The sequence below is a fragment of the Prionailurus bengalensis genome, chromosome X (genome assembly GCF_016509475.1).
Source record: "Prionailurus bengalensis isolate Pbe53 chromosome X, Fcat_Pben_1.1_paternal_pri, whole genome shotgun sequence".
NCBI lineage: Eukaryota > Metazoa > Chordata > Mammalia > Carnivora > Felidae > Prionailurus > Prionailurus bengalensis.
Genome location: NC_057361.1, coordinates 108,194,873 through 108,220,550, shown reverse-complemented (window position 1 = coordinate 108,220,550; position 25,678 = coordinate 108,194,873). Strand labels below are relative to the sequence as shown.

At 44.1% G+C, this 25,678-nt stretch overlaps 1 protein-coding gene across 2 annotated transcripts in view; it reads left to right on the top strand.

Moving 5' to 3' along the window:
* Window positions 1–20,944, top strand: part of AIFM1 (apoptosis inducing factor mitochondria associated 1) — a 33,383-nt gene extending 12,439 nt beyond the window's left edge. For both annotated transcript variants that reach the window (XM_043571644.1, XM_043571645.1), the window contains exons 3-16: window positions 1,380–1,479; window positions 2,916–3,040; window positions 3,166–3,296; window positions 4,751–4,841; window positions 9,563–9,647; window positions 10,297–10,373; window positions 12,116–12,224; window positions 13,103–13,210; window positions 13,548–13,636; window positions 14,575–14,715; window positions 16,415–16,557; window positions 18,244–18,368; window positions 20,153–20,349; window positions 20,689–20,944. In XM_043571644.1, coding sequence (XP_043427579.1) covers window positions 1,380–1,479; window positions 2,916–3,040; window positions 3,166–3,296; window positions 4,751–4,841; window positions 9,563–9,647; window positions 10,297–10,373; window positions 12,116–12,224; window positions 13,103–13,210; window positions 13,548–13,636; window positions 14,575–14,715; window positions 16,415–16,557; window positions 18,244–18,368; window positions 20,153–20,349; window positions 20,689–20,760 — 1,593 coding nt within the window. In that variant the 3' untranslated portion in view covers window positions 20,761–20,944. The remainder of the gene's footprint in view (window positions 1–1,379; window positions 1,480–2,915; window positions 3,041–3,165; window positions 3,297–4,750; window positions 4,842–9,562; window positions 9,648–10,296; window positions 10,374–12,115; window positions 12,225–13,102; window positions 13,211–13,547; window positions 13,637–14,574; window positions 14,716–16,414; window positions 16,558–18,243; window positions 18,369–20,152; window positions 20,350–20,688) is intronic.
* Window positions 20,945–25,678: the final 4,734 nt, after the last annotated feature.

Below are 25,678 nucleotides of genomic sequence, written 5' to 3'. Positions count from 1 at the left end.
TTAAGCCATCTTTTTGGTAAAATTCCCTTTCTTAAAAGAAATAACTTTTTAGGTGCGGGTAAGGTAAAAAACTTTCTTCCTGAAATTAATGTTAGTTGAATTCAGTGTATTAATTTGATGAATTTAGTGGTAAATTCAAGGACTAGCCATTTTCTTTTAACATACAGTACTTAATTTTCTAACCCATTCATATCATATGTTAGATGTTCCCAGGCTAATGAATGTTAAGCCCAGATCTCAGAGTATAGGTTCCTCATTACAGCCCATTGCCTAATGGGCTGCTCTGTAAAGGGGCTCATAGAAATATTCTTAGGACATGTCTTATGACACTTCTTCTGATTGCCCTTACTTTCTTCTCCAATTAATTAATAACCTAGGATTTCAGTTGACATAAATCACTTAAATTTCTGTCTTGTTGAGCCTGTGGAGTACAAAAGAGCAAAAGTGTGTTGTAATTAAAATAAATCATTCTTGCCAATTTAAAAAAACATCTCCAACAAACTCTGATGCTGTATTAAAAAAAAATCTAGTCATAATGTTAAGGGACTCTTTTTCAAGTTGAACAGCTAGAAAAGATAGTATATTTGAAATAGGTGATTAAGCAGGATGTTTCACCCTTGGTAAATATCTGAGTGTCAAAAAAAGGAGAGACCATTGAGGGAAAGATTAGTTACTCTAGAAGACTAGGATACAGGGAGTCATGTTTCAGGGCATTATCTGAGTACCCAGAAAAACTTGGGACATCTGCCTGGAAAACTTAATGTCCCAACTTCGTACCCAAAACCGTATAGCTTGGTTTCACAACTAGTATCCAGCATGGTCCAAAACCCCTTTTATAAAGTTTAGCATTTTATTCTTCTAGTATAAAATGATTTTCTTTTTTTCTTTAGCTGTACCTTCAGACTTAAATATAAGGAAAATTCTTTACATAGAGCCTAAGGAAATTTTTTAAAGTTTATTTTGAGAGAGAGAGAGAGAGAGAGAGAGAGAGAGAAAAAGAAAGAAAGAATCCCAAGCAGGCTCAACACTGCCAGTGTAGAGCCTGATGTAGGGCTTGAACCCATGAACTATGAGATCATGACCTGAGCTGAGGTCAAAAGCCAGATGCTCAACAAACTGAGCCACCCAGGCACCCCAGAGCCTAAGGAAATTTGAAAATGGAACATTTTCATCTGCTTACCTGTAGCCTTTCTAGGCCAGTGTGTACATACTCAGTATTTTTTTTTCTTGAGAAAGTAATTTTGCCTTAATGATTTTAACATAGAAGAACTTACTTCATGTAGACAAAAGCTTCTCATTTAATTGAAAAATACTGATATTACTTACGGTGTGAGCTGACTTTATGATAAAATAAATTTTCTCCATGTTTGGATCTGCAGGCCTACAAGACTATAAAAGAAGACCAAAAAAGATATAATGAAAGAATGTCAGGGTTAGGGCTAACACCAGAAGAGAAACAGAAAATGGCCACGTCACCTGGTGAGTATCATTTGAGGCTCAGTATGTGAAGGGCAAGTTAAAAACAGTTTGGGTGTTGTGCTTTGCAGATGTCTTATAGACAGGACGATGCTATGAGTTGGTAAGATTCTAAAGACTATGGAATTACCCCAGACATGGGAGTAATTTATTAAAATATTTGACTGGAATTTGGGTTTGAGAATAGTTATTAATGATGATTATGTTGGTTGGTTATTTTTCTTTATATTGGACTCTTAAAAGGCAAGCTTTAAATTACAAAGGCAAGCTTGGTGAGGAAAATTTTTGGAAAAGACATGAAAGCCTTTTTTTTGATGAGGAAATTCTTTTGGTCTGTTTTGTTCCCCGTTAGAGTCTTTGGAGTTTTCTATTTGTTAAAAGATACATTTGTTTCCCTATAACATATAGCCCTAGCAATCAGTTCCATCCCCATGACTAGCTTGAGTTTTCAGAGAGGAATGTTTTAATCCTTTAATAAGTCCTACAACTCTGGGTGGGCGATTTACATCACTTTCTTCAGCAACACCTCCTTATTTCTGAACACTGTATAATAATTCCCAATTGGCCTGCTGAGTTTCCCCCCCCCTTTATTGCTAACAAAAGCTGAAACTGAACTTGATATTTCTTCTTTTTTAAATTTTTTTTACATTTATTTATTTTTGAGAAACAGAGTGTGAGACAAAGCGTGCGCGGGGGAGGGGCAGAGAGAGAAGGAGACACAGGATCTGAAGCAGCCTCCAGGCTCTGAGCAAGCGGTCAGCACAGAGCCTGATGCAGGGCTCGAACCCACGAACTGTGAGATCATGACCTGAGCCGAAGTCAGATGCTCAACTGACTGAGCCACCCAGGCGCCCCTGAACTTGATATTTCTTGTTGGTCAGTAGGAAGTGAATGGAAAGAGCAGAAGCTTTCTTTTTTTAAAAATGTTTTAAATGTATTGATTTTTGAGAGACAGAACACGAGCAGGGGCAGGGCAGAGAGAAAGGGAGACACAGAATCCGAAGCAGGCTGCAGGCACTGAGCTGTCAGCACAGCTGACAGTGCGGAGCTTGAACTCACGAGCCATGAGATCATGACCTGAGCCAAAGTCAGACGCCCAACCAACGGAGCCATCCAGGTGCCCCAGAAGCTTTCTAACATGTTTCCAATAGCTAGACATTAAGCTAGGTTCTAGTTCCGACAGACTTAATGAATGAACAACATTGGCCAAATCAGTCACCTCTTCAGGGGCTATTTTTCACTTATGAAATGAAAGAGATACTTGTTTTTCCTGTCCCATCAGGTGACTGTGATGTTTGTCAAGATTAACGTAGGTACAGCATTTTGCTAGCCTCCCGTAAAGGGTTGAGACAAGTGCAAGCTGATTTTCTTTTTTAATAGTGGCAAGGACTCATCTGAGATTTCCAGAAAATTAACCCTGTCTGGTCTGTTGCCTGCAGCTCCAGAAGGAGAACCAGTTCCTCAAGTCAGGGTACCAAGTCATGTTCCGTTCCTTCTCATCGGAGGAGGCACTGCTGCCTTTGCTGCGGCCAGATCCATCCGGGCTCGGGATCCAGGGGCCAGGGTGAGGTGCACAGTCTTGCTTGGCATGGAGGGTGTGGTCTGCAGGCCCTTATCCTGTGTGAACACGTTGACATCTGCCTCTTAAATGACCTGGCTCTGATAAGTATTATTATTTTATACCTAAAGGTACTGATTGTGTCTGAAGATCCAGAGCTGCCATACATGCGACCTCCTCTTTCAAAAGAGCTGTGGTTTTCAGATGATCCAAATGTCACAAAGACGCTGCGATTCAGACAGTGGAATGGAAAAGAGAGAAGGTGTGTTCACTTATGTAAAATGGGCCTGACTAGCAACTTCAGCTAAGCATAAGGAATGGGTCAGGATTTTGCACAGAGCCTTGTGCAGCACATAGGAGAGACGACGTGGCTGCACAGCGGAGTCTGATGTGGTACACGCTTGGCACAGCTCAGAGGCAACAGGATACAGTGGCAGGAGGCCTGGATTCTGTCATGAGATCTGCCAACAAGTAAAGCTGTAGTGTTGGCCTCTGAAGTACTACTGCTCCTATCTCCGGGACCTTTCTGTTAGACTTCTACAGTGAAGATCGGCCTCGCCACTGTTGTCCCTCCTTACATGACACTTCCCTAGGTGTCTCCCAGAAAAGTAAAAGAAAGTCACTGTTCTCTGGCGTTTTCTTTGATGCCCTAGCAGGGTTTCAGAATTGTGGGAATGCCGTAAGGAAGAACCTTTTTATTAAAATGTTTGCATGAAAGACTTGGAAATAAAGGTCCTGAAGCCTTTTCCTTCTAAGGGACTCCATGGACTTCTTGATTCCAGTACTGCTTTAGGGTTCCAATGTTTTTCTCATTAGTGTTTGTGTTGATACTAGACTAAATTTTACAAATCTACCTACCTCCCTCACCCCCATTATCATGTTCTGTTCTCACGCAGGATGCGTGCTGTCAGTTATGTTAGCCACCCGTTAATTAATATCTCATAGCTAATGTCTGCTATTTGAGGCAAAATCCTCTCAGGAGCTAGATGTAGCTGTCCATTGACCAGCCGTTCTAGACAACTTATTTGCGTGGATGTGTGAATACCAGCTCCTTGGGTGGTCTTCCTGTTCTAATTTTGAAATGAGCCTAAATCCAGAGCAGGGTTTCTCAGCCTATTGGCTAAGGTCTGGATAATTGGCATTTAGGTCTGGATAATTCTTTGCTGTGGGGGCTGGTGCATTATAAGATGTTTAATAGTATCCCTGGCATCTCCCACTAGATACCAAAAGCATCCCTCCCCCTAAGCTGTTACAGCCAAAAATGCCTCTAGACATTGCCAAGTGTCCTTGAGGGGGCAGAATTGCACCCAGTTGAGAACTGCTGTCCTAAAATACATCTGTGTACTGGGCGCTTGGGTGGCTCAGTTGGTTAAGCGTCTGACTCTTGATTTTGGCTCAGGTCGTAATCTCATGGTTTGTGAGTTCGAGTCCCGTGTCCAGCTCTGTGCTGACAGCGCAGAGCCTGTTTGGGATCCTCTCTCCCTCTCTCTCTGCTCCTTCCCCGCTCATGCTCTCTAAATAAATAAACACACAAACAAACTTAAAAAATAAAATATCTCTGTATAAGACACAACTAAGATTTAGTGGTCTTGGAAACTTACTCTGGAAAATGTTCCTGAAAGTTTTTCATGATGAGAACAATTTTACTAAGGCTATGGGGGAAGTTGATAGCGGTTCCGGATGCTTATAACATTTTATCCCTTCCTCTTTGTACAGCATTTATTTCCAGCCACCTTCTTTCTATGTCTCTGCTCAGGACCTGCCTCACATTGAGAATGGTGGCGTGGCTGTCCTCACTGGGAAGAAGGTGAGCTAACACGCTGCTTCCCTTGTCATGTTCCATGTGGGCAGCAAGTATGGTGACCTGTATTCCCACGACCATTTACGTCTCTCCTGCCATTGTAGTTCATCAAAAAATGATCAAGTCATTTTAAGTTTAATATTGCCAGTCTTCACTGCTTAGTGTTTCTTCCTGGGGAAAACACTAATCTCAAAGCCTAGAGTAGCATCCCAACTAAACATAGAAACTAAACATAGTTTTTCCACACTAACATTTCCTTGGGATTACTGATGACAAGAGACTGACAAATGTATATTATTCAAGATAGTAAGATAATTTCGAGATTACATCCACATGGGAAATATTGTTAGACTTTACAAAGGTGAGTGCCTAAGTAATGGGAGCAGTTATTGGAGGGCATTTGTGGGGTCCAGGGAGGGTTTTGGGGGTTTTTTGTGCTATGTTTCATTTTTGTTAATGTGGGGGTACTAGGGTATGTTTGTAAACTAATGACAGTGTTACAGTAGAGAGGAAACGGTTATCAGAAGGAGCAAAGCCCAGAGTAGATGGGATCCAGAGCACAGGTGGTGGCATTGACCTTTGATAGGGATAAGCCCACTTTTCTATAAGGAGCCATAGGCAGCGGAGGTGGAAATAGGTTTATGGATAAGCTATTAACGAGATGTAATGTATGTATTAAGTACCCTCTGTGTGTAAATAACACACAGGCCCTGACCTCCAGGGGCTAACAGTATTTAGGCAGAAACATGAACAGATGATTGTAACACATAGATGTGGACTAAGAAAGATAGGCATAATGTGTTTTGGGAATTACTAGGAAGCATGCCCTGTATAGTGATGGTTTCAGGGAAGGCTTCCTAGAGGAGGAGCTCTTATAGAATGGGAGATTTTATGGAATGAAGAGGGATACACTAGATTAGTGGTAAGTGAAGAGAATTCAAGTAAAACACAGCATAAGCAAAGACACAAGGGTATGAAACAGCACGTTTGGTGCAGTGAAACAAGCAGCCAGCTACTGATAGAGCAGAAAGTATAAGTTAAAGAACAGCAGGAGATGACACTGAGAAGTCACACAGGGGCCCAATCATGGACGGCTCTGTTGTATAAAAACTTGAGCTTTTTTCCCGTGGGCATTGGGGGGCTGTTAAGTTTTAGACAAGGGCATAAAACAGATTGAATTTTAAGTAATCACTGTATTGTCTATGAGAAGGATGGATTTCAGAGGGACAAGACTAGAAGTAGAGCATTTTGAAGACTATTGCAATAATCCAGGCAAGAGATGATACGAACCCAAATTAAGGCAGTAATGGTAGTGATGGTGTAGTGGTGATGATGAAGAAGCAGCAGCAGCAGCAGTAAGCACAATTTTAAAATGCTTTACAGGTATTGTCTCATTTTGTCATAATAATCTTCTCAGGTAGGTAGTATTGTTGGCCATTTTATAGAGAAAGAAATTGAGATTAAAAAGAGGTCAACCAACTTGCCCAAGATCATACAGCTAATAAGTAGTGGATTACAGAATTTGAACCCAGATCAGTCTGACTACAGAGCCCATGCTCTTAATAATACCATTTTAGAGCTTGCCTTTTTTTTTTTTGCTATAGCTTCCTGATAGAGAGGTGATAGGGAGTGGGAGGCAGACTGAGACCTGCTTAGAAGGCAGCCTTGATAGGGCGTGGCGATACACTGAAGGTGGGCCGTGAGGGAGAGGGAAGAGGCAGAGATGACTTTCTGATTTCCAGCTTGTGTGGTAGGTGGTGGTTACCCCCAGCTGAGAGAGATGTTACAAAAGGAAGACCTAGTTTAAGGGGGAAGGGAAATTTAGTTTTGGACTGTTACGGATGAAATGGCGTATAAGTGTAGAGATGTCCATGGGCAGTTGGATATGTGACTGTGACACTCAGAAGAGGGGTCTGGGCTTGGATAGGGATTCGGGTATCATCCACTTACGTGTAGGGGTTGAAACCATGAGAGTGGGTGAGGCCTCCTGTGGAGAACTTTGCAGTCAGAAGGGGAATGCGGCAGGGATGGAACCCTGGGGAATCCAGCTTTGAGGAGGCAGACTGAAGAAGAGCCCCCAAAGGAAAGTAGGAAAGAAGTTAAAGGAGGAGAGCCCAGGACAGGTGCTAAGTGAGACTGGAGAGAGTTTCAAGAAGGAGGATGTGGGGGTGCCTGGGTGGGTCATTCAGTTAAGCATCCAACTCTTTGGATTTTGGCTCAGGTTGTAATCTCACATTTTGTGGGTTCAAGCCCAATATCAGGCTCTTCACTGACAGCATGGAGCCTGCTTGGGATCCTCTCTCTCCGCCCCTCCCCAGCAGGTGCTCTCTAGCTCTCAAATAAATAAACTTTAAAAAAAAAGGAGGAGGATGTTATTGACCTTCCTCCTTACAGCAGAGGGATCTGGTAGGAAAAGAACTGTAAGATGAGCCACAGACTCAGTGGTTCAGATGTCATCGTGAAGTTCGAAAAGAGGATACAGTACTCCTTCAAAATGTAAATGAGAAAATGGAGACTGCAATTGGACAGGCCCTGGAGAAGGACATAGAGTCAGAGGTGGGGCTCTGAGGATGGGACAGACCTAAGCGTGTGAATGGGCCAAAGGCCTAAGGTGTCAGCAGAGAAGGACAGGAGTACGTGGTAACTAACAGGGGATGGGGGTCAGGCACAGAAACATCTCAGAAAGGACACCTCATCCCAGAAGCTAGAAGGAAGGAAGTAAAGTTTTTATTTGGGGGTTGGGAGGTGAGAAGCCTTATGGGAACCTGAGCAAGATCATATCCTATAGCTTCACTTGTTTTTGCAGTAAACTAGGATACCAGGTGGTTGGTTATCTGAGACTGAGCAGTGTGCCAGTTGAGTCACTGACTTACTGGGGCTGTATTGAAGAGAGAGCTTACCCAAGGACAAACTGGAAGTGTCTAAAGCAGCTACTCACCCAACCAGTCACAGTTTACATCATTGCCTCCAGAAAGCTCGACTGAGGGCATGTGTCACATGTCTCTAGAGCTACCTGTACAACCTTTATCAGAGCATTTCTCACTCTTGAATGTAGTGTTTGTTAAATTGTCTGCCTTGGCTACTGGACTCTGGAGGCAGGGAAGGTAACTTTTTCTCACCATTGTGTCCTGAACACTTAGCATGGTCCCTGACATTGTAGGTGCTTAGTAAATGTGTCTTGAATGAATGGCCTCACAGCTAGTAAGGAAGGGAGCAGAGACTGGGTCTCTAGTCTCTCTGACTACAGATCTCAAGCTCTTCACCATAAGGATTAGGGTGCAAGGAAATTAGACGTGGTAGCAAGAGAACAGTTTGGGTGATCTACCATGAGCCCAGATTAGTTGGAATGGATTAGCCCACTGGGTAAGCAGAGAAAATTAAAAGCATATATAGATGACAGTGGGCCTGAGAAAAAGCTGGAAGAATGGAAATTTGTGACCAAAAAGTAGGATATTCGAGGTAGAAGTAGAGCTTTAAGATATACGATTCTGGATGTGGCTCACAGGAAAAGTATGAGCCAGATTCCAACAACTTCAGTGAATGAGGAGTGACCGGGAGGTGGCTGGATAGCAGTGATTGGTAGGATACAGGCTGGTGCTTCTCAGAGCAGCATGAGGGTACAAGAATCTGGAAGCAGCTGCAGCAGCAGCAGCAGCAGCCAATACCTGCCCTGGGTGTGATGAGGAGTGTGGGTGAATAAGCAGTCTCTATGTGTGAGGTGTCCTTGGCGGGAGAGCTGAGTTTTAGTGAAGGATAGAAGTTAGACAGAGAATCTTGTAAAAATGTTGAGAATGTAGGAGCATTGTTAACGAAGAAGGTTTCCAAAAAGCCAAATAGAAAAGTCTGTCTCTGTTCTCCATTTCCACAAATTGTGCAGGGACTGTGGGGACTGTAAGGATTTGTTTTAATGTTAGTTGCTTAAGACTATGACCACTCGGGGCGCCTGGGTGGTTCAGTCAGTTAAGCATCTGACTTCGATGCAAGTCATAATCTCATGGTCCGTGGGTTCAAGCCCCCGCATTGGGCCCTCTGTTATCAGTGTGTAGCCTACTTTGGATTCTCTCACCCTTTTTCCTCTTTCTCTCTCCCCCAATCCCCGCGTGCACACACACACACACAGACACACACTTTCTCTCTCTTAAAAATAAACAGTAAATTAAAAAATCTTAAAAAAAAAAAAAAAGCAACTATGACCACTTGAAGAGGCTGGGTACCAGAAACCGTGGTGCCAGTGATTACTTAGAAATGGTTTCTTGGGGCACCTGGATGGCTCAGTCGGCTGAGTGTCTGACTTCGGCCCAGGTCATGATCCTGCGCTTTGTGGGTTCGAGTCCCATGTCAGGCTCTGTGCTGACAGCTCAGAGCCTGGAGCCTGCTTCAGATTCTGTGTCTGCCTCTCTCTATGCCCCTCTCCCGCTCTATCTCCCAAAAATAAATAAACATAAAAAAATTATAAAAATATATAAGTAAATAGTTTCTTAAGCATCACCTTAGGTCAAGAACTAATTCTTCTCACTAGACTGATGGCTAAAAGGTACAGGGTTCCTTTTTGGGGTAATGGAAATGAGCTATAATTATAGTGGTGATGGCTGAACAACCTTGTGAATATACTAAAAACCACCGAATTGTACACTTTAAAGTGGTAAATTTTATGTTGTGTGAATTATGTCTCAATAAAAAACTGCTTTAAGCTAATGCATTTCTCCCTCTTTCTGTGTATGTACCAGGTAGTGCAGCTGGATGTGAGAGGCAACATGGTGAAACTTAATGATGGCTCTCAAATAACCTATGAAAAGTGCTTGCTTGCAACAGGTGAGTGTTTCTGGACAGGGAGTTTGTCCCTGGTACAGCTCATTCGAGTTTTAGTCTAGAAGACATGACTTAATCCTAAGAAAACCAAACCCAGTATCTCTGAAGTGGTCCTCTTCTCTTGGTGCAAAGCCCAGCTAACTACAGGCATCTGATCAATAGCCCTTCCAAATTATCCTTGCTGTCACTTCCAGTAAGGGCACGGATGGGTATTGAAGAGAGTGGCCTTTTTTTTCCCCGTTCTCCCTGTTAACCCTTGCCCTCTGCTCTCTGCCCTGTGCCCTGAAAATGATACAGCCTCATGGCCACTACCAATCAGAAATCAAAAGGGGAGATCAAAGCTGTCCCTTAAACAAAGCATGCTTTCTGGTGAACCCCCTAGAAGGGATTGGAGAAGCAAAAACTGAGGCCTTGTGGCCATCACTGGAGAGGGCAGGCCCTTTGTAGAGAGACTCTCAAATTCAAATGGCTTGTCGAAGAAAATTGACAGAAGCCTGCCGGGAGAGAGGTGAGGTGAAGGGAAACAACCTTCATGCCCTGTGAATGCTGAGGTGGCCCTGGCAGAGAACACCACAGCGCCACCTTTGTGAGGAGATTTTCTGGGCTAGCTCCAGCTTGTTGGGCTAAAGGGTTTTCCTTCTTCTATTTCTAGGAGGCACTCCAAGAAGTCTGTCTGCTATTGATAGGGCTGGAGCAGAGGTGAAGAGTAGAACAACACTTTTCAGAAAGGTAATTGCTGTAGTGCTTTGGTTGTGTTGGTTTTTGAAGAGGTAGCATAAGCTTGTGGTCCCCAAGCAACCATCCAGGAATCAGGGGACGTGAGTTCTATTTATCGCTCTTCTACAGACTTGTTATCTGGCCTTGAACAAGTCACTTCCTCTCTCTGCACCTCAAATACCTCACTCAAGGGTTTTCTACTCCTAGGTGAAGAATACATTTACTGTTTTTGATTACTTGCTATGGTTCCTTCTGATTGCCCTTCCATAGTTTTTTTTTTCCTGATGCACTGGAACTCCTTATAGCCTCTTGGCATTTTGCATTATAAATGCTACCGTGGAGACTTTGAGGAGAAAACTTAGGAATACCTAAGTGAAGGGGCGCCTGGGTGGCTCTGTCGGTTAGGCGTCCGACTTCGGCTCAGGTCATGATCTCATTGTTTGAGAGTTCGAGCCCCGCATCGGGCTCTGTGCTGATAGCTTGGAGCCTGGAGCCTACCTCAGATTCTGTGACTTACTAACTCTCTCTCTCTTTCTCTCTCTCTCTCTCTCTCTCTCTCTCTCTCTCTGCCCCTCCCCCGCTCGCACTCTGTCTCTGTCTCTCTCAAAAATAAACAAAACGTTTTAAAAAAAAGAATACCTAAGTGAAAAAGGAAGTGGGGGCTTTTCTTCTTAACACTGCTTTACTCATGAAAACAGCTGAAATTTTCCAGCCACTCTTACGGGTATTTGAAAACATTTGTATCATCCTTTAAATTCTTGATAGAATAAGGTTAATCAGTCTTTGGCACTATGGACATTTGGGGCTGGATAATTGTTTGTTGTGAGGGCCTGGCCTGTGCATGTAGGATATGTAGCAGCATCCCTGGCCTCTCCCCACTAGCTGCAAGTAGCACCTCTTCACACCAAGTTTTGACACCCAAAAATGGCTCCAGAAATTTCCAAATGTCCACAGAGGGGGAGAGGGCAAGACTGCCCCAGTTGAAAACCACTGACACTAGAAGGAATGTTACAATGGAGAAAGAAATTTACATCAATATCAGAGGCTTGGGCCACCTGAGTGGCTCAGTTGGTTAAGAGACTAACTCTTGGGTTTCGGCTCAGGTAATAATCTCATAGTTCGTGTGTTCACGCCCTATGTGGGGCTCAGTTCTAATGGCAAAGAGCCTGCTTGGGATTTTCTCTCTCCTCTGTCTCTGCTCCTCCCCTGCTAATGTGCGTGCATTTTCTAAATAGATAGATAGATAGATAGATAGATAGATAAAGAAATAAATAGATAGATAGGCAAAAGCCTGCTTGGGATTTTCTCTCTCCTCTCTCTCTGCTCCTCCCCCACTAGCGTGCGTGCGTTCTCTAAATAAACAAACAAACAAAACAAAAAAATAACAGAGGTGGGGTGCCTGGGTGGCTCAGTCAGTTAACCATCCAACTTTGGCTCAGATCATGATCTAATGGTTTGTGGGTTCGAGCCTTGCGTCAGGCTCTGTACTGACAGCTCAGAGCCTGGAGCCTGCTTTGGTTTCTGTGTCTCCCTCTCTCTCTGCCCCTCCCCTGCTCGTGTTCTGTCTCTCTCTGTCTCTCAAAAATAAAACAGTAAAAAAATAAAAATAACAGAGGCTATAATTGAGCCACTTTATACAAGAAGATTTTATATGCAAATTACTATTGTCAAAGATTTAGCAGAAAATTCTTATCAGTATTATCATCCTATACATCTTTGGAAAATCAGTGGACTAAACTGGTATGATCCTGCAGATTGGAGACTTTAGAACTTTAGAGAAGATTTCCCGGGAAGTCAACTCAATAACAATAATCGGTGGAGGCTTCCTTGGTAGCGAACTAGCCTGCGCTCTTGGCAGAAAGGGTGAGTACTAGGCAGTGACCTCGATTTTCTCTCTCTGGTCTTATATCCTATGCTTTTTGGGGCTCTCACAAATTCCAGGGATGCATTTTCCAGGATCAGTAGAAAGAGTTTGATTAAGATTTATATGGTAAGGGGCACCTGGCTGCCTTAGTCAGTAGAGCATGCACCTCTTGATCTTGGGGTATGAGTTCAAGCCCCATGTTGGGGGTAAGGTTTACTTAAAAAAATGATTTATATGGTGTAAAGCTAAGCACTGAGCTTAGTTCTCATGAGGAATCCCTTAGTGAACAAAAAGCTGTCATTTGAGCAACTGAGCAGAACTGCTTTCCTTCCCTTCCTCTAGCCTCTAAGCCAGGACTCCTTTGAAACAAAATATTAAGGAAAGTGAGTTATTAAGATGGTAAGTGCAATGTAGACTACAGAATCGTATGTATATTTGAACTGCTATTCCCTGTAAAAGTCAGTCTTCAGACACACAATGGTTCCCAGTTGGATAGATCTGTGTGTTCCAGTTTGAATGTTTCATTGCAGCCGTTTTTCTTAATGTTAGTTTTCAGCTCTGTGAAATCAGGGCATCTTCTCAGGAGGGTGCTTACTGTTGAGAGGTCGTAAGGCACCTGTGTAAGTCTGAGGTGATGCCTGGGTGTAAGTGCACTTAATTCGCTTATAGATGAATCCAGGGATGGCAGTTCTGGCGCCTGTTATATTTGCCTTGTCAGTGCCCTCGTGCCCCAGTGACCCACAGATAGGAGCTCTGGCCTGGGTCGCACCATCGCCTGGCATATAGTGAATGGCTACCTGCTGCTCCTTTACTTCTCTTCCAGTCTTTCCAGGATTGGCTTTCACCTCCCACTGTACACTCTGTTTCTTCTTCCCAGCTCGAGCTTTGGGTACAGAAGTAATTCAACTCTTCCCTGAGAAAGGAAACATGGGAAAGATCCTCCCTGAATACCTCAGCAACTGGACCATGGAAAAAGTCAGACGAGGTAGGGAGACTCCTTCCATATGCTGCTACTCTTTCCTTTGAGTTAGGCCTAAAGCAAAGTTAGCTTCTTTGGGAACCCCCTTGACATACGCCATATCACCTGACAGATGAAGTATTTCCACCATTCTCCAGTCATCCAAGTTCACGTAGGTGTTCTGAATCTGATGCACCAAATTTCTGGAAGTACTGAAAGTGAACTGTGGGTGTGGGGTCTCCAAGGCTGCCTGCATACTGATGATTACTGGTTTTATGACAGCAGATGCTTTAGTCATCTTCTCTACTTGTCGTGAAGGTGGTACGCTCACAGACTCAGCCTCAGGTCTCATTTGCCTTCACAGAGGGGGTTAAGGTGCTTCCCAATGCTATTGTGCAGTCAGTTGGAGTCAGCGGTGGCAAGTTACTCATCAAGTTGAAAGACGGCAGGAAGGTAAGGAGGGGAAGATGGGCTGCCAGATCTTCCAGCTCTGCCCCCTGCCTTGCCTTATTCTTACTCCTTCATTTGATAGCAGTAGTTTTCGGGGCAGCCACCATTCACCTGTCATAGTTTTCTGAATGAACTTTCCATCCATTAACATAAGAATGATGAGGGATGCCTGGGTGGCTCAGTTCGTTAAGCCTCCCAACTCTTGATCATGGCTCTGCTCATGATGACATACTTTGTGAGTTCAAATCCCATGTTGAGCTCTGTGCTGACAATGTGGAGCCTGCTTGGGATTCTGTCTCTCCCTCTCTCTGCCCCTCCCCTGCTTGCATGCACACACAATCTCTCTCAAAATAAATAAATAAACTTAAAAAAAGAGGCCTTTTTAAAAATAAAAAAAGAAATAGGGCGTCTGGGTGGCTCAGTCGGTTAAGCGTCCGACTTCGGCTCAGGTCACGATCTCACGGTCCGTGAGTTGGAGCCCCGCGTCGGGCTCTGTGCTGACTGCTCAGAGCCTGGAGCCTGTTTCAGATTCTGTGTCTCCCTCACTCTCTGACCCTCCCCAGCTCATGCTCTGTCTCTCTCTGTCTCAAAAATAAATAAATGTTAAAAAATTTTTTTTAAATAAAATAAAAAATAAATAAGAATGATGAGAGCCAGAGTAGACACCTGTGAGCCATTTTCCCATAGCCCCCTCCTGTCTGTAACAGATTTTTGAGACCTCACAAGGGTGGCAGATTTCTGTTCTGATAATGTGGGGTTTATTTGTGTTTGAGGGAACTTTATGAAGTAGAAGTTTAAATCTCTTTACCAGAGTTACCTAAGTTAACCAGTGATTTTTTTTTTAAGTCTCCAGTTCTGAGTAGAACAACGTGCAGTTGCTATGTCCATAGGCATACATGGAAACCGTGGTAATTGGCTGAAGTATTTCTTTTTTTCCTCAGGTAGAAACTGACCACATAGTGGCAGCTGTGGGCCTGGAGCCCAATGTTGAGTTGGCCAAGACTGGTGGACTAGAGATAGACTCTGATTTTGGTGGCTTCCGGGTAAATGCAGAGCTCCAAGCACGCTCTAACATCTGGGTGGTAAGTGTGCTACAGCACGAGCAGGCATGGTTCCTTGTCCCCAGCCTGTGAGCAGGTCTGCCTGGCAGTGTGCAGAAGCTCACCGAACTGTCTTACCTGAACAGAGCCGGGGTGTAAAGCCCAGGGTAAAGAACAGGAATGTAACTACTTGACTTAGGAGATCAGGTATGGCCTCACACCACGAGCCGGTAGAAAAAGAAATGAACAGTGTACATGCCTGCAGAAAGACAGTTCTTCCCATTCTCCAGTTGGCTGCAGCCTCCGGCATTACCCGGATGTGCTCATGCCCAGCTTTCACATTGATCTTCTGTTCCCTTTGCCCCAACGTGAGTCCAGGGAATGGAGGATGAGGCAGCTTTAAAACATTCTGGAAAGGAAAATTACTCCATTTTCATTATCCTTGAGCACTATTTTTAGCTGTCTTAAAAAAATCTGTTATGACACAAACAAGACTATAGTGTGTAGGAACCATGAGGTAATTTCCCCATTGTTAGATCATTACGAGTGTATTGTGTTTGATTATGGACTCTGCAACTAAGGCCATAGGAACTTTGAAGGGTGTTTTTCCCTTAAAGCTTTTTTTTCTTAAAGATAAAGTGTACTGGATTTTTAAAAACTTGTTATAAAAGCAATCTGCACTCAATATGGAAGACACAGACAAGAAGGGGGAAAGTGGGAAAATCACCTATAGCAAGCACCAGTATTTTGGTGTATTTCCTTCCCTTCGTTTTCTTGTGCATCAGATTTTTTTCCTTTGTTGTAGATGGTCATGGTGAGTGTGCTTTATATGAACACTTGTATTCTCCTCTTTTTCACTTTCCCTTCTAACGTATTTTCCACGTTGCTTCAGAATCTGAAGTCTAATGACTATATAATAGTCCACCAAGTGGATTTCATCATCCACTTCACCATTGCTCACATGTTGGATTTTTAGGTTGCTTTGGGGGAGTCTGAATAGCCACAAAGATGAACAAAGGGTTAGAGCACTCACGTGCCACATGTTGAGTGAAGGTGGCCTTGTTCACTTCCAGCCGGAGGCCCTCTCTCTGCTTGGAACACTGAGCTCACTCAGTCTGTACCTCTCACCTGGCACCACACTCATTTGCACCGTGCTGTGGTGAGGGGCGATGCTGCATCTTCCTCAACTAGGTGACACCCTCCTTGTGAGCAAAGTGTGGCTCGGGTCTGTCTCAGCCACCCAGACAGGATAATGCTTTGTACAGGAATAAGTTCTCCGGAAACATTTGGTGAATGAAGGAACTGAGGCCGCATGACCAAAATAAAATCTTACCTTGGAAAAGATTTCTAAGTAAGAGGCAGTCACACCTAAAAACTGGTTTCCAGGCATAGGAAAGCATATTCTGCAAACCATGGCTATTAAATATTTGGTCTCTGCTAAGGGCAGAATAAGAAAAGAAATCAGTGTGAGCTGGAGCATAGAAGATTTAGGTTAGCTTTGTGGAAGCACAGATTCGTTTTTTGATTCGTTTTTTTTTTGTTGTTTTTTTTTTTTTTAGCCTAGAATACTTTTTTAAAAATGGAATCTCAACTGTTTTTTTTTAATAGTGTAGGTGTGATTCTGGCCTATAAATGGAAAACATTAGGTAACAGCACAAGGTTTTATTGAGCCCCCAAAAGTATGTTCTGTCTTCAATTTGCTTTTTTATCGTGTCCTCATGTAATGTATTTGTCTCCAAAGGCAGGAGATGCCGCATGCTTCTACGATATAAAGTTGGGTAGGAGGCGGGTAGAGCACCATGATCATGCTGTTGTGAGTGGAAGATTGGCCGGAGAAAATATGACTGGAGCTGCTAAGCCATACTGGCATCAGTCAATGTTCTGGTAATAGTTTTTTGTACCTTGTGGATTCAACTTATTAGAACACAGAATTACTGAAACCACAGTTACAGTTTGGTTTCCATGTGGGCCAGTTAGCTTAATACAGAGGGGGAAAAATTTCCATCTCATTTCCGTGTATTTTACACCCAAGCAGTGTTCCAGTAAAAGGCCCCACCTGGCATAAGTTAGACTAGGAGAATGAGTGGAGATGGCATCAGCACTTCCGGTAAAATAGGTCAGAGTTTGAGCTCTTAGCTATAGATGGCAGTATATTTTTATTTGTTCTTTGCTGAGCCCAGTGTACTGACAAAAAAGGCAGCCCAGGGGCACCTGGCTGGCTCAGTCAGTGGAACATGCGACTCTTGATCTCGGGGCTGTGAGTTGGAGCCCTACACTGGGTGTAGAGATTACTTTAAGCAAAAAAAAAAAAAAAAAAGGCAGCCCACTCATATGTAACCCTTAAGATCAGCAATTCAAAGTCAGACATAGGTACGCAGTTCTCTGGATAGCAAAAAGTTAGCAGTGGACATTCCTGAGTACTGGGACTGGCCTTACTTGGCACAGTCTCATCTTGTTCCTTTGAAAGATGGAATACATAAAAAACTTCAAGGTTTCCAGAACCTCTAAACAATTTCTGTTGGGGAAATTCTCAGCTGGTGAGAGTACATTTTAGGACACTCACACACAGTTTTGTGAGTGGGCAGTGAAAACATAACAGATGGATTTCAGGGTCAACACATGTAAGATAATGCGGTTAAGAAAAAAAATAGTCCATAGCTATACAAGTATCAGTTAGGTCTCAGGAACAGAATCCAGGAGGTCATTGTGGACCAATCCCCGAAGACACCAGTTCATTGAGCTTCTATGGTCAGGAAGATGACAACATGGGAATAAAAAGCAGAACAAAGGGAATATAGTCAATGATATTCTAATAGTGTTGTGTGGGGACAGGTATAGCTCTGCTTGTGGTGAGCGTGGCATAATCACTAAGTTGTACACCTGAAACTAACATAACATGGGTGTCAGCTATACTCAAACATTAATTAATTAAATGATGGCAAACTGTAGAGCACCAGAAACAAAACCATGAGTAGCCTCCATGATTTACAAAACCATGGTGTGTCTGTGCCTCAAACACTCTCTGAAGTTCCTGACATACTAAGAGCAGGGTATGATAATGATAGGAAAAGTTTCCAAGAGGAACAATTAAAATGACCCAAGTGGAGGGAGGCATTGCAGCCTTGATAAAATGAAGGCTCAGAGGAAATACTGTGAGTTGATGAAGCTGTAAAATATCTCAGATTCTGAATTCTAGAAATACGGAGTACTCCTTAAACCTTCAAAAAGGCAGTTTTAGGATGAGTTAAAGGAAGGTAGTGAATAGTAAACTCAAAGAACCCATCACTCGTCAAGTATGGTAAGGGGTAAAAGCATAGATAAATTTAGCAAAGTGTAGATCATTGTATGGATATGTGATATGTATAATGGCTTCCTAAGGGAAATAAAAACTGCTTTGGGATAACCCCAGATGCTCTAGCAAGTGGACAGATCAGTTTGGCGTTTCTCTTGTTGCACCTACCAAGTTCTCTGGTTGGCATGAACCAAAGTGCGGTGTCTTAGAAAAAATACGCTGTTGTGTCATTCTTTGCAGCCCCTTGACAAAATACCCTCTTGTCTCTCTTTCCTTAGGAGTGATTTGGGCCCCGATGTTGGCTACGAAGCTATTGGTCTTGTGGACAGTAGTTTGCCCACAGTTGGTGTGTTTGCAAAAGCAACTGCACAAGACAACCCAAAATCTGCCACAGAGCAGTCAGGTAAGGAAGCCCAACTACTTCTCTTGCAAGAGTGTTGAGCAGCAGTGGTCCAAATTCTCCTGAATAAGGAGTTTCTGTATTGACCAGAGGGAACTGTCAGTGAAAGCCTTTCTTCATGTTGTGCTTTAAAATAAACCATACCCGAAGTTCTCACACTTTTGTGGTCTGAGAGCTGGCAAAATCAGGTCTCCTGGTCAAAGCGTAGACTCAGATGTTGTGGGTGTCTGTCCTGGACTCTGGACAGTGGCTGGCTCAGCAACTCTTGTTTAGTTTGCCTCTAGGGGATAGGAAGCCCTGTGTGATGAAGAAAACCTGAACTTTTTAAAGATATTATTATTATTATTATTATTATTATTATTATTATTATTATTAGCTTCCTACTAATCCAAAGAACCTTAATTTAGGCCTGAGAACCGTAGTTTAGGACCTACTATCCTCCACGGACCCTGGGTGGTGAAGAACTGGGCTGAGTAATTCTTGAGCTGCCTGTAATTCCATCCGTCAGGTCTTACTGCCAGGTTTTCTTTAGATGGGAGGCATCTCTCGTGGAATGAACTTCTCTCCCACACACAACTCTCATTAACTCTTAGACCTATTCTCTCTGCCTTCCATGACCCTGGCTTAAGTTATTTAACCTTTGTGTCCTCTTGTTAGAGGCATTTCAAAAACAGGTTGCTCTTTAAGGAGAGAGCAAGACATCATAGGGACACGCAGGTCCTTTTTCTGTACAATCCAAGTGATAATATCCACCCACTCCTTCATTCAGCCCTCCAGGGAAGTGGATCCAGGAGAGGGACTCAGGGACTTATAAACTTCAGATCACCACTCTGTGCACTGGGCAGTATTATTTGGAAACTGGTTGTTCTCAGAGGACAACAAACCTCCTCCCCAAAAGGAAACGCCTCCACTGTGGTTTTTCCATATTAAAGTGTCCTTTCCTGCTTTGGCCAGAGTGCCTCTAGCAGTACTGCCCAATAGACCTTTCTGCTATAATGGCAGTGTTCTATTTCTGCTGTGTCCAGTACATTAGGCACTAGCTGCATGTGGCTATTTAGCACTTGAAATTTGACTAGTGCAAATGAGGAACTCAATTTCACATTTTATTTCATTTTGGTTAGGGGCACCTGGGTGGCTCAGTTGGTTCAGTGTGTGACTTTGGCTCAGGTCATGATCTCCCGGTTCGTGAGTTTGAGCCCCACGTTGGGCTCTGTGCTGACGGCTCAGAGCCTGGAGCCTGCTTCAGATTCTGTGTCTCCCCCCCCCCCCTCGCTCGCTCTCTCTCTCTCTCAAAAGTAAATAAACATCAAAAAAATAAAATTAATTTTGGTTAAAATAAATTAAGCTTTAATTAACTTTTATTTATTTAATTAATTTTATCTAATTAATTTTAATTAGAATAGCTGTTTGTGGCTAGTGGCTACAATACTGGACCGTGCAGCTCTAGAATGTTTCTCAGAGGACAAGGGCAAGTCTTCTGCAGTGTGAAGAAATCTAGATACCAGGAAATATCCATAGCATAAATTTAAAATGAGATAGTAAGGGAGGGAAGTTTGGGGTTAGACTGACCCAGTGCCCTGGAGCTGGCAAGGAAGACCTTTTGTTAGCTTTGTCAATGGAGAGGATCTGGAGAAGTCAGTGTTCACTAAGGGGGCATAGAAAAACAAATCATCTAGAACCAGCTTGAATGAAGCAGGTGTCAAAAGATGCTTGCCTTCTAGAATTTCCTAAGTTCATAACTGACTTTGTTTTATTTTGATTTTGTCTGTCGTGTGGGTTGGCCACAGGGACTGGTATCCGATCGGAGAGTGAGACAGAGTCTGAGGCCTCAGAAATCGCTGTTCCTGCCGGCAGTCCCACGGTCCCCCAGGCCCCAGCTGAAGGGGAGGACTACGGCAAAGGTGTCATCTTCTACCTCAGGGACAAAGTAGTGGTGGGGATCGTGCTGTGGAACATCTTCAACCGAATGCCAATAGCAAGGAAGGTAGGTACCTGTCAGAGCTCCTAGAGGAAGATGGGCAGTGTGGACCAGAAAACGCACTTGGGACTTCATCAAGGTGCCTTGCTGTGCATTGTCCACCTGGGTCAGACTGAGCCTGAGCAGAACAAAGGTGTAGCCTTGCCTCAGGAGCGTTTCTTTTTCACTCAGGACTTGGCTGGGTGGCCTGGGAGCTGTTACCCGCTCATTTGGGGTTAACAGAAAGCTGTTCCCACAGCCCTCTCCCAGTGTGATGTGGGGGCTGGCCTGGGCTGCCCCCATTGTGCGGGCCCACCTGAGTGCACATGAAGTGAGTTAGTGACCCATTGTTACTCTCTTCCTCAGATAATTAAGGACGGTGAGCAACACGAAGATCTCAATGAAGTAGCCAAACTGTTCAACATTCATGAAGACTGAAGCCCCCCACAGTGGAATAGGCAAGCAGTTTGCTGTCCCTGACAGCAGTTTGGATGAGCATTTTTTATTCAGCAGACTTCCTCTGTGTGTATGAGTGTGAATGGTAAAATCTTTTGTGAATATTTCAGCCATGTAGACAAATTCTTAATGTTCACATCACTAAATAAAACCTGATTCTTCTAAATTCAATTCTTTTCTCTTTGAAAGGGAGCAGGTGGGTGAGGGGAGGAAAGCTGTGCATGTTAGCGAGCAAGCGCACTGGAGCTACAACCAAGTGCGTGATTTTCCTCAGCCTCCTGTTCCCTGCTCCACGCTCTCAGCTTTTTTCAGTTCCCTGAATGTCTCTCTTGCCCCATCCATTGTTGCGTGAGCGAACACATAAACATGTGGAATAGACTCTGATTTCCCCAGAATGATTCCTGTTGTCCTGCTCAGAATTGGATTGGTCCTGCGAGGGGCCAGCAAGGTCACTTACTGCAAAAGAAACGGGTTCAGAGACCTGGCGCCTCATGGCTAAACCTGGAGACTGACTCCTTGAGGGATCGTGATCTCTGAACTCCATCTCTCAACTCCTCCGTGCACTGTCCCCCAAACTAGAACTCTGCTCTCTCCTAACCCTTTTTACCTAAAATGGGCTTATAGACAACACCTCACTTTCCTGGGGACATAAGTCAGAGTTTCATAAATCAACTCATTTTTTTACATTTCAAATTAGTTAACTTTTAAAAATCAAATCTTGGGGTGCCTGGCTGGCTCAGTGGGTGAAGCATGTGACTCCTGACCTCGGGATCATGAGTTCAAGCCCTATGTTGGACATAGAGGTTACTTATAAAAAAAAAAAAAATCTTGGGGCAGCTGGGTGGCTCAGTCGGTTGAGCAACCGACTTCAGCTCAGGTCATGATCTCGCAGTTTGTGAGTTCAAGCCCCACGTTGGGCTCTGTGCTGACAGCTCAGAGCCTGGAGCCTGCTTCAGATTCTGTGTCTCCCCCTCTCTCTGCCCCTCCCCTGCTCATGCTCTGTGTCTTTCTCTCAATAATAAATAAACGTTAAAAAAAATTTTTTTAATCAAATCTTATCTTTTTTAACGTTTATTTATTTTTGTAGGAGAGGGAGACAGAGCGTGAACAAGGGAGGAGCAGAGAGAAAGGGAGACATAGAATCCGAAGCAGGCTCAAGGCTCTGAGCTGTCAGCACAGAGCCTGATGCGGGGCTTAAACTCACGAGCCATGAGATCATGACCTGAGCCGAACTCGGGCGGCTGAGCCACCCAGGTGCCCCAAATATTATTTTAATTAAGAAGAAATTTTTACTACTTATAAGAGTCCTGTTATGAATATTTTTGTAAAGAGAAAATTATTACCAGCCTGGATTTTTTTCAATATTGGGTTTGCTTAAAGAGATTTGCAGCTACAACAAATTCCTTTCCAAACACTAGAACAGGATGAATGTCCACTTTAAGAATTAGCTGCACTACTGGGGCACCTGGCTGGCTCATTTGGTGGAGTGTGCAACTCTTGATCTCAGGGCTGTGAGTTCGAGCCCCACGTTGGGTGTAGAGATGACTTAAAATCTTTAAAAAAAAAGAATTAGCTGCACTAAGACAGGTTCTTACCATATGTATACAGGCTTAGTGAAATACTATCTGATTGATGCATAGCATATCCAAATCCATATGTAGAAAACTTATCTAGCATCCTATGAAATAGGACTTATTATACAGTAATAATTGCTACTACAAAGATGGTGGTAGTTCTAAGATCCTAAAGCATTTCACAAATCATTTTTAAAAGGATCAAATTGTGGGGCTCCTGGGTGGCTCAGTCGGTTGGCCGTCCGACTTCAGCTCAGGTCATGATCTCACAGTCTGTGAGTTCGAGCCCCGCGTCGGGCTCTGTACTGACAGCTCAGAGCCTAGAGCCTGCTTCAAATTCTGTATCTCCCTGTCTCTTTGCTCCTCCCCTGCTCATGCTCTGTCTCTCTCTGTCTCAAAAATAAATAAAAACATTAAAAAATATTTTTTTAAGATCAAATTGTGATGTATCTTTTTTTAGTGTTCTGTGCAGTTTAGTCTTAATTTTTTTTGACAGTTGTTATCCTTATATGGAATGTCATTGTAATTCAGTTAAGTAAAATGAAATGATTTATTCATCTAGCCAGGCAGTAGTTGAGTGCCTACTGTGAGTCAGGTACATGTCAGAATAGGAAGATGGAAAAAACCTGGCTGCTTCAGGAACTCCTGGTGTCAGTGAGGAAGGCAGGCACATGAGCACAGAAGTATAATACGGGGAGATGTGTCCATAGAAAGACACAAAAGTATGTGGACACACCAAGAAGGGAGGTCACTCAGAGCAACCATCCTTAGTCAACTACTGCTGCTAGATCACTTCCTAAAGCGTAACTTGGTCCTCCTAGCCCCACCTCCACCCCCCAGTTGAAGAATAAAATGACTCCTTGTCACTAATCGGATCAAGTCCAAAGTCTTCCATAGTGTTCCTGAAGCTCAGCCCACAGTGCCCCATCCAGCCTCCTCTCCTGCGGCATACACATGTATGCGGGCACACGTACACGTCTGGTTTCTTGCGACCTTTAAACTTTTTTTCATGCTTTTCACATCTGGAATGTCATCCCCATTCCCTTTTACTTATCCAATCCTGCTCACCTCTCAAGGCCCAAATGAAATCGCACCTTGGTAACGTGGTACAAGTTGGATTAGTGCCCATGCATGATTTCATCTCTGAACTCCAATTGCACCTTCTACCTTTGAACTTGATTGTTAAGTCATTCTCTGCATTATTAGTTCATTCCCTGAATTGATAGTAAGCTGTCCCAGAACAGAGACTTTTTTTTCTCAAAATGAGGACAGCGTGCCCCATCCCCCAAAACCCTGGCAGAGTCTTGAACAAGTTTTTGGTTGCTTGGTTGGATGACACTAGATAACAGGGCTTCCTGCAAAAATGACCCTCTGCCTTGTAACCCCTGTTCTCTGTGATCCAGGTTATCAGACACCCATCACTTCACCTGCTGCTGAGACTTGCCACATAACCCGGGTGCATTTGATCTGTTCAGGCCCCCAAGGATTGAAGAGATCTATTTATAACCATATAGATGAGCAGTACCAGTGGAGTTCTGGCCCTGGACAGCTGGCCTGTGAGTCGCTGGGCCACAACACCATTTGGTACAGGGCTAGTCATGCCCCACAAAGAAGGGTTGGGGCTCTGCCACAACCCTGGACATTTGGAGCCCATCCTCTTGGCTTCAGTTTCACTTTGCCATTTTGCAATGCTATCCGATGGCACCTTGGCATCACAGTGGTGGCACTGGCCTTTGCCTGGCCACCTGTAAGGCCCTCAGGAGGTGTCCTCATACTTCAGGTGGAGAGATGGACCTGAGTGAAGGAAGAGCGTCTAACTGGAAAGGGGTCAGAGTAGGCCTCTTGGTGGAGGATGAGGTCAGCATATGTGACTTTTTTGTCGTTCTAATCAGCGGGGCCCGTTTTGGAGACAAGAGGCTTAAAGCAGAAAGGGATGGGTGTGGGGATCCACAGTGACCTACTGCAGGCTGCTTCCTCGAAGGAAAATCAGCAGCTTCTCTAGAGACCCATTTATACAAAAGAACTCTCCCCTCCCTTCCACCACTACCCCCGCTCCTCTAAAGTTTGGCTGCTGCATTATCCCCTCTGTCCCTCCCTGACCCTACCTAAAGCTGGGCACCCTCACTTCCCTGGAGATTGTTGAGACTCAATCCCAGCAACTCGCTCCCTGGGCAGAGGGGAAGTCCTGCTGGGCCCAGAGGTGAAGTAGAACCACCTCTGGCCTCTTTCCCAACTTATCAGGGAATTTCTGGCGGGCACAGACACATGTACACAAAACCACACACATCGACACACAGCCCAAGCCAGTGATGACGTTCTCTTGCCTGGCTGGTTCTACAGATGGGTGTGACTGGGTCAGAGTACAGGGAGGGTCTAAATATTTAGATACCAGACTGCCAAGCTCTTGTTGGAAAACAGGGATCATCTCAAAATGGACATTTTGAGAAAGAGAAATGCAGCCCCTGACAATCCGGGGCCAGCCTGGGACTGTGCGCTGGGCGGTGGTGTTACAACCTGTTACAACCGGCCTGGCTCTCACCATTAGGCCTCTGTATTCTGTTAAATGTAAATAGATTCACAAGACGTTAGCATCATACAAGGCCACTCTGAGCATGGTGGATGGAGACAAAAACAAGAGCACTTCATAATCATGTGTGAATTCAGACAAAAACATGAACGTTGCCCAAACCACAGAAATGACCAACACCCACCCACCCCCACACTGGCTAATGCGAGTGATTGCTGCTTCCTTGCCAATTACAGCTTTAGCCTCACTCTAGTCTGCCCTCCTATAGGATAAAATTTATTTAGGAGGCGCCTGGGTGGCTCAGTCGGTTGTGTCCAACTCTCGATCTCGACTCAGGTCACAATCTCACAGTTCGTGAGTTGTTTTTTTTTTTTTTTTTTTTAATTTTTTTTTTCAACGTTTATTTATTTTTGGGACAGAGAGAGACAGAGCATGAACGGGGGAGGGGCAGAGAGAGAGGGAGACACAGAATCCGAAACAGGCTCCAGGCTCTGAGCCATCAGCCCAGAGCCCGACGCGGGGCTCGAACTCACGGACAGCGAGATCGTGACCTGGCTGAAGTCGGCCGCTTAACGGACTGCGCCACCCAGGCGCCCCACAGTTTGTGAGTTTGAGTCTCACATCAGGCTCTGTGCTGATGGTGCGAAGCCTGCTTGGGATTGTCTGTCCTCCTCTCTGCCCCTTCACCACTTGTGCTCTTTCTCTCTCTCTCTCTCAAAATAAATAAACTTTAAAAAAAAGTATTTGTTGGGGCGCATGAGTGGCTCAGTTGAGTGTTTAACTTTGGCTGAGGTCATGA